This window comes from Neolamprologus multifasciatus, chromosome 6 (genome assembly GCF_963576455.1).
Source record: "Neolamprologus multifasciatus chromosome 6, fNeoMul1.2, whole genome shotgun sequence".
Taxonomy (NCBI): domain Eukaryota; kingdom Metazoa; phylum Chordata; class Actinopteri; order Cichliformes; family Cichlidae; genus Neolamprologus; species Neolamprologus multifasciatus.
Window position 1 is genome coordinate 10,801,706 of NC_140444.1, and position 17,316 is coordinate 10,819,021.

At 41.0% G+C, this 17,316-nt stretch overlaps 1 protein-coding gene across 2 annotated transcripts; it reads right to left on the reverse strand.

Annotated features, from left to right (window-relative positions):
- Nucleotides 1–888: 888 nt before the first annotated feature.
- epn3b (epsin 3b) lies at nt 889–16,996 on the reverse strand. Of its 2 annotated transcripts, none has more exons than XM_085162713.1 (12): nt 16,868–16,996; nt 10,815–11,049; nt 10,489–10,647; nt 10,175–10,258; nt 9,735–10,032; nt 9,294–9,412; nt 7,923–8,066; nt 5,740–5,863; nt 5,470–5,640; nt 5,018–5,113; nt 4,311–4,604; nt 889–4,221 (listed from the first exon to the last, which is right to left on the reverse strand). In XM_085162713.1, exons 2-12 carry the CDS (start codon nt 10,881–10,883, stop codon nt 3,929–3,931), a joined length of 1,851 nt encoding a protein of 616 aa, XP_085018839.1. In that variant the 5' UTR covers nt 10,884–11,049; nt 16,868–16,996; the 3' UTR covers nt 889–3,928. The 2 variants fall into 2 exon arrangements, with proteins under 2 accessions (XP_085018839.1, XP_085018840.1); XM_085162714.1 differs by having other exon boundaries at nt 890–4,221; nt 7,923–8,009.
- Nucleotides 16,997–17,316: the final 320 nt, after the last annotated feature.

Sequence of the window (17,316 nt, forward strand, 5' to 3'; positions counted from 1 at the left end):
TTAAATGTTTATAAAACAAATTTCATCATCGTTTTCATTTAAAGCACAACCATGCCTCATGCTTGATTTGTTCTTGGCACAATAAAAGACTAAGTCATACACTCTGCTAATGTCACCGATGCGTTGTTTGTAGTATCTTAGTATCTTAAAATTTTATTTTCAAGTAAATGGAAAAAGATTTATCCCAAAACTCACTAAAGTAAACAGCTGGGTGTGTCGTTCTGGCTTCTTTGTGTTGTTTGGTCAGACTCAGCACTGATGACATACAACTGTGCAGCTCTTAGCTCTCATGTTGAATAGGGACCAGATCAGTGTGTTTTTCATGTTAATGTTGGCAGCCATAGCATGGGATGTTTGTCTTGGTGAGCAGACAGAAAAACAGGATGGGCCATTGTTTTATATCATAGTTTTTATTTTCAAAAGTAACAGAATTACAGGGATTGTCTGTGTGTGTAGGAATTAGTGATGCTGAAGTCATGATATCTAAACTCTGTTACACATTAGCTTCACTTCCACTGTATAGATTGCTAAATCCCCTTGTTATTCTCAAAATAATCCTCATTTGTTCTTTTTGTGCACTGATAAAACCATTCATGAGCAATAAAAAGAGAAAAGCCTAGAGGAACCAAGCTGCTTAACTTGTATATTATCCACTTTATGAAGACATAAACTGCCTTCCTCTTCTGGTTAATGTCCTGAGATAATTTTTAATGAAGTTCTGAATTTTATTGCACACACACGGTCCTCCTTAATCAGGGCATTGCATGGACAGGATGTCGTTTAAAAAACTGTTTTAAGTGAATACACACTGTGTTTATGTGCACGTGCTGAGACTAATTGTTCCCATGTTACTGTAACATCTCAGTCAGGCTTAGCTTAATCTATAACTCTGAATGATCCTTTAATTGGACAGCTGCCTCACTGCAGGCCAGGAACAACAGCTAGTGTCATCAGATGAGGTCCAAACCAGGAATTATTTTTTTTAATGTATGATAAGTGGAATTTAGATAACATTTAGACTCAATGCACAGATTCATTGGCCCACACCTGCGACAATGACCGTTTGCTCTTATGGATGTGTGCCTGCATGTGTAATCAGTCTCTTATTTCTCTCTGCAAATGGCAGTCTTATTTATCTTCACTAGACTGTTGCGCTGGAGGTTTTGAAGCAAGGCAGATATTAATTTCTGACTGATAGAGATAGATAGTCGTAGTGAGCCATGCAAGATTAACTAAAACACAAATAGAGGTTCAAGCAGAGGTTATGTACTGGCTGGAAGTGAAGTTTATCTATTTCCTTGCAATGCAGGCCCACAAGGTCTCTAAGAACCTAATCGGTACTTTTGCATTAGAACACAGTCTTCACTCACACTTGCAACTGTTCCCACAATCACTCACTGCTGCCTGTTTACCCCCACCCTTGCCTTCGCCAAATCAACACCACATGGCAATGTTGTATATCAAATGTGCACACCAGTTGATTTACTGTATCAGAAGGTTGAGACTGCAGCTGTTTAGATCTGTGATCAGACTCCACTTGATTTTATTTGGACAGAAATGCCAGACATTAAAGAGAAAGGGAAGTGTGCGAGTGTTTCTGGGTGTACAGGCATGATTGAATTTTCTCGATTCATTTAGTTCCACCTTTGGAAACCCAGATATTTGACCTTTTGAGAGTTTGCAAGAAAGCCCTTTTAGTTGTTTTAATTGATCTTGTACAGGAGCCATGCAGATAGGAAGCTGACAAATACCATTATGAATGGGTAATAAATGGAAAATATCTAATGATAGCAGAACCTTAAAATGGAAATATAACTTTCCCTCTCATTTCATAACACCCCTCAGATTTTTCTCAGAGCAAAGGCAGTCCAAAGACCTGTCTGTGAAACTAAAAGTCTAATTTTCAGGGTTCTGATGTCTTGTTTTAAAAATGTTAACAAACTACAGTGTGAGGAATCGAATTTCTTTACAGTTTCTTCTTGATGCATGTGTATATTAAATTGTACATATGAAAAGATCTTTGCAAACATCATCTGAAAGCCAGATGATTAATAGAGTTAATAAGTTCCTTACATAAATTTATGTGCAACAAGTAAGATGTTTGGTTGGATTAAAAGCTTGTTTGCACATGGCTAGAGATCAGCTGCTATGGTGCAACAATCAACACGGTGATTACCGTGAAATGTTTGAACTGCTTCTTGGAACTTCAAGTGTGCTGACTACCAGACAAGTAACCCTATCTGTCTTATATCCCAGGGGTGATGTTGCCCAGACTGCATTGCTGCAAAACATGCAGGGCATTAAAACCGTCTTACACAGCACTGCCATCTAGTGGTCATAGTTCAAAAAAGGGGTTATACAACAAAAAAAAGACAATACTTTAGAAATTATAATGCAAACACCATCAATTTATTGGTATAATACTTAATAATACAGCATTATCATTCTGTTAAATACATATGTACTAAGCCTGTGTGTATCTATAGGCAGGCATTTCACATTCAAGTCCAGGTTCAGTGCAGTAATGACCAAACATCTCTGATTCATCTCAGATTCTCTTGTTCCTAACACTGACATGAACACGGAGCTGAGGAGAAGAGGAGCTACAGCTCAATAAATTGTTCTATAATCTGTAATAACTTCATTTAGATCTGTTCCGTCACGTCTCCTTTCTTCCTTGTATACATTCGCATCCTCCCATCGTTTTTTAATCAGAAAAAAATAAAATCACCTATTCTCCTGTTTATTTTTAAAGTCAAATACTTTTCTATTTAGTGAGGTTGAATCGCATTGAAAGAGGGGCAGTCTCCCTGAGGTCCTCCTAATTCAGGGTGGCCAATTCATTTTCCCAAAGGGTCACATGAGTAACTGGGACTGTTGTGAAGGGCTGCGCCCCATAAGCGTATACAGAGTTGACATTACTTCCCAGCAGAACTGAGTTTGGCTTATCGGTACAGTCCTCCAAACAGTCTCAGTTTCTCATGTGGCCTGTGGGGAAAATTAGTTGTACACCCCTCCCCTAACTGGTGCTAGCATGCACTGGTTAAGAATGCATGGTGGGTAAGATGTAGAGACAGGCACGGGGGGTGGGGGTTAAATAAGTGATCACTTTAGTGCCAGATTGTACAATTGAACTTAGGCTAGGCTAGTTTTGAATCCATCAGGATCATGTTGAGGCTTCTTATCTTGAAAGATAAATAACCAAGCTAACTTAGGATCAGATGCTATTGAGATTGCAAGGTAGCAAGGCAATGCAAAATATATATTATAATGTAAAGGTGGGAAGGAATTGATTAGTTCTTGTCTATGCTTTCTTAAATCTTACAGTACCACACTTTTGGACTTTCTCAAGTGACAGAAAGCTCTTGAAAAAATAGGATCTATTTGAAGAGCTCATCTCAGGTGCTCAGGAGAGTAGCGTAGTTTGGAATCCTGGGTGGGGAAGGCATTCATGCTTTTGTCGGTGAAGCAGCAGTGGTAAGGATCCTGGTGAAGCTTCGTAGACAATCAAAGAGTGTGGCTTCATCCCAGGCTTTTAAAGGAAAAGTTCAGGATTGAAAAGATACTTGGAGTTGTCTCTTTTGATGGGGAAAAGGCATTAGAGGGACTGTTGAGATACACCCTGTTAGTTTGGTGCAGTGTACATGTTTGTGTCTGTGCACCCTAAAGTGCGCCTGAGTGCATGTATAGGTGTGTGTGTGCGTGAGCGAGCTTTTCTTCAAGAGTTCAGGTTAAGTAGCAGCTGTTGTGTCCTTACACAGACACAAATACATCCCATCCGAGTCCACTTCAAGTGTGCACAATGACATCAGACCAGGACCCAGTTCAGGCTCGCTTAAACTAGTCTCATTGCAGTTAGCATAGATTAACCCAAAAAGAGTCAGTTCTGTCTCCCTCTGCAGACCAGAGCTTGCAAGATGTTAGAGTCTCAGAGGAAAGGGTTGTGACTGTGTGTTTGTGACTGAGTGCGGGGTGCTGGTCGTGGAGAAAGGGGAAGCAGGGGCTGCGGGAGGTTAGAGGGAAGGTCCAGGAGTCCAGCAGGAGGTTGTGTGAAAGAAGAGGGGAGGATGGGAGGCTGGTGGAGCAGTGGAAGGGGCAGCGACGGGCTGTAGGACAGCATGTGGGGGGGCAGTGGGGACGTGGAGGACGGTCGCATTTGGTTGAGGGTGAGGCGAGGCTGGTCGCAGTGAAAAGGGTTGTTAGGAGATGGTGCGCTCAGACCTGTGAAGACAGAATTATGCCACTGAAAAACATAAAAATAACAATATCACAGTAATATTTCTGTATGTGAATTTAAAGTTGTGTTTTACCTGAGAGGAAAGGGTTATTGTGCGTCTTTGTAGGGGGGTTGGGGGGTATCAGAGTGTCTAAATTCACCAGCGAGGCCCCCGTAGGTCCCAGAAAAGCCTCTGGAGTTCGACACACACGTGTAGCCGGGGCACTGAGCGGGGGTGCTAGCCGTGACAGGTCAAATATCTCCGGGCTGGCTGAATCTCGTCCGTTTACCTGGGGTTTCACTGGTGGCTCCGTTCCAAATGGGTCCTGCTTGGAGTCTAGACCAGAAAATGGGTCAGACTCTGGTTTTGTCCCAAACAACTCTGCATCTATACAAGGCAGAAAAAAGGATTTTAAAATTAGATTTTGATGAACGATAATATAACATAATGTTAAATGTTGTACAAATGAAAAAAACAACAACAAAACAAAACGAAGAGTTTCAGTGAGATTTAAACTTTCAGAGCTACAAAATTGTCACGAGAAGTTCTAAACCCGTCTCTTGTAGGTAATAAACTACAAGAGCAGAAAAAAGTGCCATGGCATTACTTTGAATGGTACCCCCCCAGTGACAAGCCATAGTACCTCTAAAAGTACAAAATATCACAGGTATCACAGGTATAACAAAGATCATGTTGTATGATGTTATTGTTACTACAACCACCAGTGGTACACCATATAAGTTGCTTCTGTCAGGTCTTACAGTAAAGCCCACAGTTCTCTCTTTTATGTACAATAGTACCTGTGGGACTTGCAGGTTGAGGTGAGGACACTGCGGGAATCTCCTGTTTAGGTTTCTCTTCTTCATGTGCAGCGAATGGATCCGTCCCATCAGCATCTGCATGGAAAAATGAGAATCGATGAAAACAGAAGAAGTGCTTATGTTTTTGGATTAAAACAATCAATATATATATGTGTGTGTGTGTGCGTGTGTGTACTAGGTTTACATATCTTTGTGGGGACCAAAACTTGGAATTTTACTATACTTGTGGGGACCAACAGCCCTTATGGGGACAAAAAACCGTCCCCACGAGTTTGAAGGCATTTGTGAGAGTGAAAATGTGGTTTTAGTGTCAGGGTTACAATTAGGTTATGGTTAGGGTAAGCGGCTAGGGAAAGCATTATGTCAATTAGATGTCCCCACAAAGATATGAAAACACGACTGTGTGTGTGTGTGTGTCCTAATGAAAGCACCTCCATCTGTTGGGCTGTCCCACGCATGATTGACAGGACTGCAGGAAGCAGGCGCTGCTTCCCATGGGTCTGTGCGTGAGTTAGTACAAGGAGCCCAAGGATTGGATGTGTTGTTGGAGGAGGGAGGGGCTGTCCAGGGGCTACCAATCACAGGAGTGCTTGAGTGGACTGCTGTTAGGGAGAGAAAAGATTCACTTTGAAGCTGCTGTTTTGAATGCACTCTTGCATCACACTGATGTTTGTGTGATGCGTCTGTGATGATCCACCTACCTACAGAGTCCCACGGGTCAGAAGAGACGTTACTGGTGGGCTTAGCAGAGTTCCAAGGGTCACTAGGTGGCAGAGGGGGCTCAGATGAGGATCCAAATATGTCCACTAGATCCAACATGGCAGACTACAAGGAAAGGAAAACATCTCAGGATCAAACATTGTCTTATTTGTTTCCAGGTTTGTGTAACTTAATGAGAAACATTCAAAGCACCCAATCCTACTGAGGACAGCCGGAGAACTCACAGAGTCAGTGTGACTGTAAAATCCACTGACAACTGTATTAACACTAATGATTTCACTTTGTATTTAAATGAAGTTAAATGAATTGTCTGAGTAAAAATGTGTTATGTGAATATCTGAGAGTCAAACTGAGTAAGAAACTATTGTACACTGAAAGTACAGAAATGTGCACTTGCTGGTGTTCCAGTTAAGAGTTATTGATCTGTTGCAATTTTCAGCTCTACTGAAATATAATGTTTTTTCTGGGAAGAGAAATCTATTCAGTGTTCCAAAAAAAGACAAACACAGATCTGCTTTTTGGTATTAACTCATGAAAAGAAAAGATCTATGGTATTCACAGAACAATGGCGACTTTCTAAAGTCAGACTGAATCTGCTGCTCTGTTTATTCCCTTACCAATAAAGAGCTTACTGTAGCTCACTTGAAAATGTTTCTTTGCAGTTAAGTTTCACTGCTGCTGCTGCTGAAAACACACATTTACAATTGCTATGATAATTTCTGGCGCCCTTCTGAGTTACACAGTCCATTGCTCTATTACTGTAGAGTATAATTTATTAATAAGATCCACCACAGCATCTGCATCTTGCATCTGGTGTTTGTGGCTTTATGTATGTTGTAATGAGCGTACATTATATAATGAAATGAAAATTGCTTGAGGTCATTCAGAAACGGTGTCATCGTTTCATAAATTTCTCAGGTTGTTCTGTTTAGAGACCACTCTGCAGCGCAGCAGTTGCAGAAGAGAATCCTACAGGACAGTAAACAGGAAGATATCTACCTACAGAGAAATTTCTATTTCTACTCACAGAAAAGCATCAAATGAAGCTTCTATGTTATCTTTCAGACCCAACCCAGGTGGTAAAACTATATCATATTGGGCTGAACCTGCATTGTAATGCCATGTTAAGTGGAAATGTGAGTTAGAACATGGAAACAAACACCTACTTTGTTTTTAATTTAAAAAACTGAAATGGCATAAAAAACACATCACTGCCATTTCACACAAATATGACGACATATGATCTACTGCTTGAACTATGATTCCTGACTTTGTAATTCAGTCAAGCTTATTTTCTCACTGCTCTTAGTTTTGATTTACCAGTTTTCAGTTTTAATTATTTCAAATATGTTCATATCAGCTTGTTGCATGTGAAAATTGAAAGGTAGCAGACAGAAATGTCAGGTTTATGTGTTTAAATTTCTGCTCCACACAAAGAAGTGAATTACGTGAATCTGTTCAATAGAGCTCAATATTCAACATAATCGGTCACAAAGTGCAGACAGGGCCCCAGTGCAATCACACTGAAAACAGGCTTAAGAGAAAACTTATGTAAGTTTTAATTTTTTTAAGGAGGTAGTTAAAACAAACTGTCTTTTCTAATAAATCTTAAGATTTTGTCAGTGAAAGAGCCATTTAGAGGTTTTTTCCCCTTTTCCCTCTATTTTTCATGTTTTATCTGGCTTTATGTGATGGCATAGCAATGATTTCGACATTACACGACCAGTTACAAGGCTTGGGAACCTTTACATAAGACTGCAGCTGACTCTGATTGGCTTGTTGACAGGCCAATGAGTAAAGGAGCTGATGTGCTACAAGATAAGAAGTATGCTTTCAGGGAAATGTCATGCTGAGCTCAAGGTTAGACACGACAGAGTCATTATCATTCAGCAAGCACCTCTTTCTCTTCTCTCAGCTTTCTATTGTCTCTCTCTCAACACTCGATCATTAGGCTGTTTTGTTGTTTATTTTATTTTATTTTTAGGCTTGTTGTCCATCCCTGCCTCGTAGTCTGCAGCCTATATTCAACTTCTTTCTCCAAATGCCTGCCAGCAACCACCTACAAATGCATCCGCCCACCTTTTCATACAAATTCACACTCATGTTCCATGCGTGTACCCACACACATGGCATCCATCGCATGCACACACATTTTTGAACTCACCTCGTGCGTCTCTGACTGGCTCTCTCTCCGGCTCTCATCCAGGGCCTTCTGTAACAGTGACTCGTCTCCTTGGCGACAGCGCTGCTCCTGCAGGGGCGGTATTGTGACATCATCAGCATTACCATCGTGGCAATGAGTGCAGACCTGCACACAAAAACTGGCATTGGTTAAACACTTTTCTGCTGCTTGGCCCAGCAGACCGAACGCGGCACTGGTGGCTGTTTTGCACTGTTGAAATATTTAGTTTACAAAGAGCAGAAGCTGGGTAAGCACAAAGCAGAGAGAAAATCTTCCAAAATTACACATGAGAGTTGAAGCAGTACTTGTATGACAAATCGTATGAGAAATCTGCACAACGGAGTTCCTGATAAGGCGACGGGTGGTAAAAGCTGGAGAAAAGGAAGTAAAGGGTTAGTGAGATCGCCATTATTCAGGACTGTAACTGCCAAAAATCCAAAATAAAGAAACGCACGAATGAATGAATGACTCAAAATACACTAAATGTGCGAAAACAGTGTTAAAAATAAATGCAAGCGTTAATTAATTTATAAAATGCAACTTAATTGCATTTCTGTTTAAATTTGCTTCCATATTTATTTACATCACAGTAATGCGTCCTAACTCTATTTTCCCTTTAAATTTCCCATTTATTAATTTCATTCCCCGCATCTTGTCAAGTCAATTACGTTCCACTTAATTTTCTGTGTTTTATTTTTGGATAATGTGCTTCTTCTTTATTCTCCAAATGAGGGAGCTGTCATGTAAAATGTAAAGTTTGTGCCTGTTGGTTCACTGGCACCAGGTGCACAGCACAAATGACAGCCTCTAGTCAAAGAGACTGGAGGTGCTTAGCTAATGTAGCTGAAAATCATGCTCTCAGTTTGTACCTTTAATGGCCAAGAAAATGTATACATTAGAACAAAGACGAATAACTAAAAAAAATGCAAACGACAAAAGAAATATCAAATTAATGTTACATTTTAAAAATACCAGGAAAATCTCAGTAAAAGCATATCAGCCATGTCATCAAATACACAAAAAGACACACAATATTTAATAATTGCTTACTTTAAGCTCTGAGGTGTGTTTCTGTGTGTACCTGCACATGCTCCGTTAGGCTAAGGCTTTGAGCAGTCTGTAGTTCTGTGTCTCCATCTGTCTCTATGGTAACAGGGGAAGGAAGGGCTAGCTGAAGGTGGGCGAATGTTCAAAATGTTTGCAACATTTTCATTTTCATTACTGGAATCATCAAGAGGCACTGAATACAGAGGACTTATTTGTGTGTATATGTGGACAGGAGCTACACCTGAGGACATCCACATTATCATACCGTGCGTGTGTGTGTATGTGTATTGTTGTGTGTTGTTTTACCTTCTGACTCTCCTCCCTGCTCATGGCTAAAGCCAGCTGGAGCTGTAACTCCTCCTCCCCGCTGGTCTGAGGTCGAGCCTGCTCCAGGTCTGAAGCGGCTCGAGGAGACGAGGACGAGGCTGCGGAGGGATTTTGGGAGAATGGAATAAGACCGAGTTAGGAGAAATGATTGATGTGGGGATGAACGAGCAGTTCCAGAAAGACATGAAGCACACAAAGTATGGGGCTCATTTGAATATTTTCAGGCCTACGCTGCAGTATTGATAATCCATGTGGTTGTCCAAAGTGCTGGGTGACAGCGCAAAAAACATTTAATTAGGGATGCGGCAATGATCCTGAATTTAAATGTGTATTTTTAAGTCTTGATTTATTTATTCACAACTTGCTATCATACAATAGAAGGCGGTCAGTGTTCCAGATAAGTTTACTCACAATACTCACAGTTAAAGGAAGACGGAGAGCCTCTGGAGCGACTGAATTCCTCCCCGTATAGCACAGCCATGCTGGGCTGACTTGTGCGTCTGCCTGGGTGATACGCTGGGGGTATACCTCCATAAACACCTCCACCCCCTCCACTGCCTCCACCAGCCATTCGCTCCTTGGTCTTAAGGGCTTGACTCCTCTCCTGGCGCAGCCGCTCCTCGTCCCGAAGGAGGCATACCAGTTGGCGTGCTTTTTCCCTTACGTTGGCCCCCTGGTCTCTGCCATCACGATCCACATACTGAAAGTCGCGCAGAGTCTGAACCACACACAAAAGACATCACAGTGAGTTTTTTTTTTTAAGTATAAAATTTAGCTAGCTGAACAGACGCAGGGTTGTGGTTAACATGATGTGATCAATAAACAATAATCAATCAGCTCTTTTTGTTGCACTCCAATACCTGAATAGTGAACGCATTCTCACGGCACTGCTGGGCCACCCTTTCTGATCCTGTCTTCAGCAAGTAATCCAACAGTGTCAGGGCCTGGAGTCAAATCACGATTAGCACATTTATTCCCAAATATTTTTGTAGTCAACATATTGTGCACATTACAACTGACATTTTCATCCAGAAGAACAAAATTTAAAGATGCATGACTGTTATTCAGTGGAGCTAGTGAGTGTCGGTGGATTGCCAACAAGTAGAGAGAAGCTACAGTTTACAAAGTCAGATTAAGCACGAGACTCAACACTCATGTCTTTTCATGAAATCACCTTGTAGACATGTCTCCAGTTCTTGCCGCTGTCATTGAGGCGCTTCCACACCATACCCATGACCTCTGCAAACGCCACCACATTGAAGGTTAAGTCAGCAATCTCTGACATGAGAGACGAGGATGGCCCCCATGGATCGTTTGAGGTGGCCTCGCGAACCTGCACGTTGGCAGCACAGGAATAACATCCATTTATGTTTTACGTCTGAGAGATCTCAAGTGCTTATCTGTATGTTGGTCAGCAGTGAAAGAAGCACAGACTTTTTGTTTTTAATCTAATATGACTAATAAACAGTGACACTCGAAGAAGCACATTTAACACAATACCTTGATCTCTGCTTCTGAATAGTTGTGTACAATATTCTTCACCTGCCTGCGCAGGGCTGAGGTTGTCATGGTGACAGATGATGGGGAAATATGGAGGGAGAGAAGGCGATAAACAAACGGTCAACGGTTTAAGAATGGGGGAGAAGAGGGAAATGTGGATGGGAGGAGGGGAAGAGTGGGGAGGTAGCTATGCCAGTGAAGGCTCCTCTTTTCTGTCGGGAGTTGTAAGATGCCCCTGTAAGAAAGAAATGAAGATGATATATAAAAAGTATGAACGGTATGACTTTTATGAAGTACTTTTATGTCTTTCTCGATCTGCCCTGGTTGATGCAGAAACATAATGCAGCCCTCGTCTTGGGCTTGTACACATCCAATCATCAAATCTCAAATATGTTATGTTATTTTAGCTGCCTTTCCACATATGCAAGCTGCTTTGCAACCCGCCAAGCTCCTCCCTTGATGCTCTCTCTAATTTACGTAATGCTCTGTTTGTTGTCACTGATGCCTGCTGTATTGTGTGTATAGTGGCGCTACCCACTCTCCTGGTGGTGTGCTTCTCTCCACACCTTCAGTGGACCTTTCATGATGATAGATGATGACTTTGAGTGATTTCCAGACCAGATCCAGTTTTATATGTTGCACACAGTGGCTGGACATTTGTAAAGCTAGTGGAGCAGTTGCTGCTATTGTTGCATTTGTGTGCTGTTTCCACTGTACTTCCATAGTCATTGATTTCACTGTTTCATATGTGCTGACTCAATCAGAAATCACCAATAATGTATCAAGAAAACCATCAACAGACTGACACTGCCCTCTAACTTGACCATCACCACTAAATCAACAAGCTAACTTAAAAGCAATTTCTTTGTTGTCTGCGTCAATTAGAGAACAGTGAAATGACAATGTAAACAATGACTGACAGAGCGGTTTCTAGTTTGTGCCCCGTTATGGAGAAGTAGGTCATACTAAAACTCAGGCACTCAGGTGTTTGATGAAGCTACTTGGTAGCTTATATTATTCAGGCCACCGTGCACGGTCTGTGTGCGCGTAGACACACACTTGCAACCCAATTTTCTCTTCCAAATTCGTATTTCACAAAGGACATGGGGGAATTGATCATTAAGGGTTCCTGTGATACATTTCCCTCTGCCAGCGACTATAAGCTTCCACTGACACAGAACGTAATTAACCTACTAAACCAAAGCTGAGCTAGGGTGACCCCCCTAAATTAAATCTCTTTTAATCTGTCTTCAACTCACTAAATTGTCAGATGACAGAAAATATACTTAAAAAAAAATCCCTCTCATGACAAGGTAAACCTTTGAGTTTCTTAGTGTTTGAATACATTGGCCAGATGTGGCAATCAAATATGTATCCTTTGTCTTTGTACCATAAAGAAACGTGCTGATCAAAGATCCATAACTGGCGGATCGAGACGAAAACTCTCCACAATACAGACGAGTGTCCTTCCCAGTTCAGTGCTGGTAAGAAGATCGCCAGAGGGTTGTCAGCAAACTTCACATATGATCACCTATTTCTGTGTTTATGATAATTATCTTAAGAATATAAGTCAGAAAAAAAACCCGCAACCTGCCTTTACCTGTGTGTGTTTTTTTTCTATTTAAATGAGTTGTCATAACAGTATGGATTGTAATACATTTCTGTCAGTGACAACTGTTGACATACATTCGTACATTACACATTTTCTTTAGAAATAATTATTAGAAAACACTACATACATTTTTATTCCTATGTAGTTGATACCCAATTATATGTATCTCTGAGGCCAGATGACTAAACTACAATAGTTAAATTAAAGGCACGTCTGAAATACATCACAATAATTTTCTTCTTTTAAATTCAAGGTTCAGACTTTAAAGGGTTGAAACCTTTATAGTCTTGAAAAATCAGAGCCCATCATATTTTAAAGACCTCATAGTATCATGTTATCCCAATGCTTTCAGACTGTAGGCTACTTGTAGTTCCTACAGTTTCTAAAAGTAGGATAGGAGGCAGAGCCTTCAGGTTTCAGGCCTCTCTCTGTTTTTAAGACTAGAATTAAAACTTTGATTAGGGGCGATCGTGGCTCAAGAGTTGGGAGTTCGCCTTGTAATCGGAAGGTTGGCGGTTCGAGCTTGGACAGTCTCGGTCGTTGTGTCCTTGGGCAAGACACTTCACCCGTTGCCTACTGGTGGTGGTCAGAGGGCCCGGTGTCCAGCAGCCTCGCCTCTGTCAGTGCACCCCAGGGTGGCTGTTGCTACAATGTAGCTTGCCATCACCAGTGTGTGAATGTGTGTGTGAATGGGTGGATGACTGGTTGTGTAAAGCTCTTTGGGGTCCTTAGGGACTAGTGAAGCGCTATACAAATACAGGCCATTTACCATTTTGGACCAAGATTATAGCTAGGGCTTGATCAGGTGAAAGGAACCATGTTAAAGGTTTTGACTGCCGTAGGACTTCAGTGGATGCACTGAGCTCTTTTTCTACACTCACCACTTTTATTATGTTTACATACCACTGAGGCATGTCATTAAATGTTTGTCTCTACTCACATTTATTCTGTATTTTGTTCTGTCTCACTATGCTCACTTTTACTTTTTTCTTTGCCGTCATCCTCCTACCGGTCACAGCAGAGGACTGCCCCTGTCTGAGCCTGGTTCTGCTGAAAAGGGACTTTTTCCTTCCCACTGTTGCAAACTGCTTGCTCATAGGAGGTCATCTGATTATTGGGGTTTTCTCCTGAATACAGCGGGGTCTTCACCTTACAATATAAAGTGTCTTATAAAAGCAGCCAAAAAAAACACAGAACACATAGCCAGATGTGTGTGCCTCCAAGTTTATTATCCCCCTTGTGGCAAATATTTAATGACTAATATTCAGGCTTCATAATTTTGTAATTTATTTAGAATATTATGTAAATTATTCTATCTATGACTGCAATCTCATCAACCCTGTTAATTGTGCTGCTATCTATATTTTGGCCTGGTAACTCTCATAAAAGAGATTATAGATCTAACCGAAATGCATTTTCTGACATAAAAGTTACATAAAAACTTACCAGAAACATATTACCATAAACACTGGTAATAAGCAATTCAGAAAAACAATTCACATTAATTTAAAAATACTCCTTTATACATTTAAGGCTATTAATTCTCTTTCCCTACCATACCTTTCTGATTTGGTACAGATCTGCATCCCATCCCGGTGCCTCAGATCCTTCTCTTCTCTTTTCCTTTCTGTTCCTTGTTCTCGTCTTATTACCACGGGGGGCAGGGCTTTTAGTCGCTCTGCCCCTCGACTTTGGAATTCCCTACCCTCTGACCTCTGAAACATCACTTCAATCCCTCTTTTTAAGTCCACCCTCAAAACCCACCTGTTCAAGATAGCATACTCTATATAACTTCTCCATGCTCTTAAACTTTCTTTTATTATTGTGTTTATTTCCTGTTTTTATGCCTGTCTTATTTGCTCTGTACAGTGTCCTTGGGTGTTTTGAAAGGCAATTTTAAATAAAATGTATTATTTATTATTTATTATTATTATTAACAATTGTCAGACTATAATGTAATATATACTAGACAAAGCACACAATTTTTCTTCTAATACTATGATGGAAAACTATTTTTTATAACAGATTGCTGAGCAATGCAATAACAAGGTGTTATATAAGTAAAACACTGTTTAAATAAATATATACACAGCTGGACGTTTTATTATTTGATTCTGAGGTAATGATAGTGAGCAATAGCACATGAGGATAATGATGTAGTGGTTAACACATTTGCTTGGCACGCCAAAGATATTTGGATTGCTTCCAAGTGAAGACACAAATCCCCTTTGGGGTTGTGACAGTAAGGGTATCCAGAGCAAAACTGTATAACTCTGCCAAATCAAAGCTTTTATATCTTCTGAGATAGGTTAGTTATTAATTAATTTATGCTATAGTTATGTTATGAAACAAAAGAGTTTCCTTAAAGCCATAAAGCCGTCGCCCTTCTTGCAATTAGACTTTTAGGGACTTCTATTTTAATACCCACATATAATATAATTTCCTATATCCTTTACATATAAATATTTGGTCTGTTAGGGTATATTAAAATGAACACCAAACAACATATATAGATATTGAAACATTTTTTAATAATAGTTGGGTGGTATTAAATATTTTTAATATTTCTAGTATCTCTTTCTGTATCATTTTGGAGGTTAAAAATATTTCAAAAATAGGGTGACACATAATTTGAAAATAAAACAAGATTATATAATTTAGATTATGTCTTCCCTAAGTAGAAATGTACTTCGATCCAACATATTCTTATATTTAATAATTCTATTAAATAAAAAAAAAATATTACATAGTAAGTTGGAACTCCCAGTACAAGGACTGATGTGGACACTGACCTACTGGGCAGCTGGACATGCACCTGTAAGTACCATTCAGTAATCCATCCACAAATCTGCTGTGTTTAATTTGAACTTTTGCTGTAGCACAGCAGTACACAAAGACTGAAACAAGTCACAGGACGCCTTTTTCTGCTGAAAAGCCAACATCAGCAGAAGCACAGAGGACATGAGATGCACACAGCAGGGACACAGAGAGCAAAACTCTGAGAGGATGATGAGTCTGAGAGGGACGTGCAAGAGGAAGAGAGGGAGTGAGTGAGAACGAAGGGCACAAAGAAGAAAGTGATGCTCAGCAACTTTACCAGTATCATCTTTCTGCACAATCATCTTCAGCTCAGATCCACAAACACACATATGCACCAACAAGCACAGGTTATTGCAGTCTGGTGCTTTCTACTTACATGAGATGTTTTAGACCACAGTTCTTTAAATCAACTTATCTGGAGATTTGAGAACAGAAACTTCACATTGTAGAAGTAATATTATATCTCTGTGTGTATTCTCAGAGCATGTAAGTAGAAGGAATCCTGGACAAAAGGATGAGCCGAGTGAGAGGAGCTTTCATGAGTCTAACAAATACATTTACCCATTTCTAACTATGCTATAACATACACCATTTGATTTATATATGAATCCCAATTTTCAAAGAGCAGGGGGTTTGTATAGTTTAGTATTTCCCAGATAAGTCTGTACAGCTCACTTCTAATGCACATATCTGATTAAGTCTCAGCACAGGGACAATCTATGAATAACAGCACTTTGGAGGTTTGGTCCATTATTAGATCCATATCCATACAGTATACACGATATCCAAATGACTCATCTGCAGGTACAACTCAAACAAAAGTTCCCTGAGCCTCTCCCTTAAGCCTCTTAAATTGGAACCAGTACCCAGAGTATTCACTTGATTACATCATAAAGTGAATTTGTGATGTTCAGCTCCTGGAGGCGAGAGCTGCATGTATCAGCGATTTTTAAAATGTCAATTAAAATGAACAATTATCTCGTGGAGAAAGAAAATCAAGTTAGGATGATTAACTTTGACCATCTGACGCGTCAAATTGCTCAGACACGAACGTCACTCCGTCGACCACGTCTGTAGATGCGCATGCGTGCTGTTGAAACAGGTGAAAACGTCTGTGTTTTTCTGGCTGAATATTAGAGTCCAAGGTTTGGGAATAAACGGCGAAAACTCCTTAAAGCAAGGCTGAGATTGGAGGTCAGATTAAGCATGATCGCGTGGATTAGGGATAAAGACAGCTTCAGATTTATGTAAGCGGAAACGGGCATCATTTCCCCCAGAAAAGTCCCGAGCACTGCAATCAACATTTTTTTTCAGGGGGCAAAGGAGAGGGGCCCGTGGTTGGTCTGCATGATGCCCCCCCCACCCACACACACACACTCAAACACACACACTCTCAAACACACCCCCTCTTGCGGTGGAAACCCTGTGCGGGCTGCCATGTGAGGCAGCTTCCTGAGGAAAGCCAACTGCTGCTGGAGTTGTCTTCCATCAGAAACGCAACATTATATATAGCATTACATATAGCATCAATTTTTGGACTCACTTAAGAGGAAAGTAATTTTCCAAGAACCTCGGGAAACTATATCCCTCTCCATCATCACCCCTACAGCATGCAGCTTACCATGCCCACTGCTCATCTCTCGCCTTGCCCACTGAGCATCCTCGCCTCTCCGCTTTTCTCCTCTCCCAAGTCCTCAGCGTCGATAATATTCCCCCGAAATAAAACTGACTGAGCAGGGCAACCACAATTATCCTCCAGCGGTGCGCGTTTTGAGGAATCTTTGAAAGGGGGTGTCTGAACGGGGGGCCTGCCCTAGATGACGCGAGCCGCTCGGCCTGACAGTCAGTGGTAAAATCCGCATAGGACAAGGATAAGCCACAGCACACGGCTCTCTCACAGTCTCTCTCACTTCAGGCAGCACCGTCCACACACTCATACGGCACCGGCAAGGCCAGGGACGCATAGCACACACAGCGGTCACGTGGGTGAGCGTAAAAAAAGAGGCGGGGACGGGGGCGCCTCGTTTGCATACTCAGTGGTACGGTTACCTTACTATCATCCACTGATGG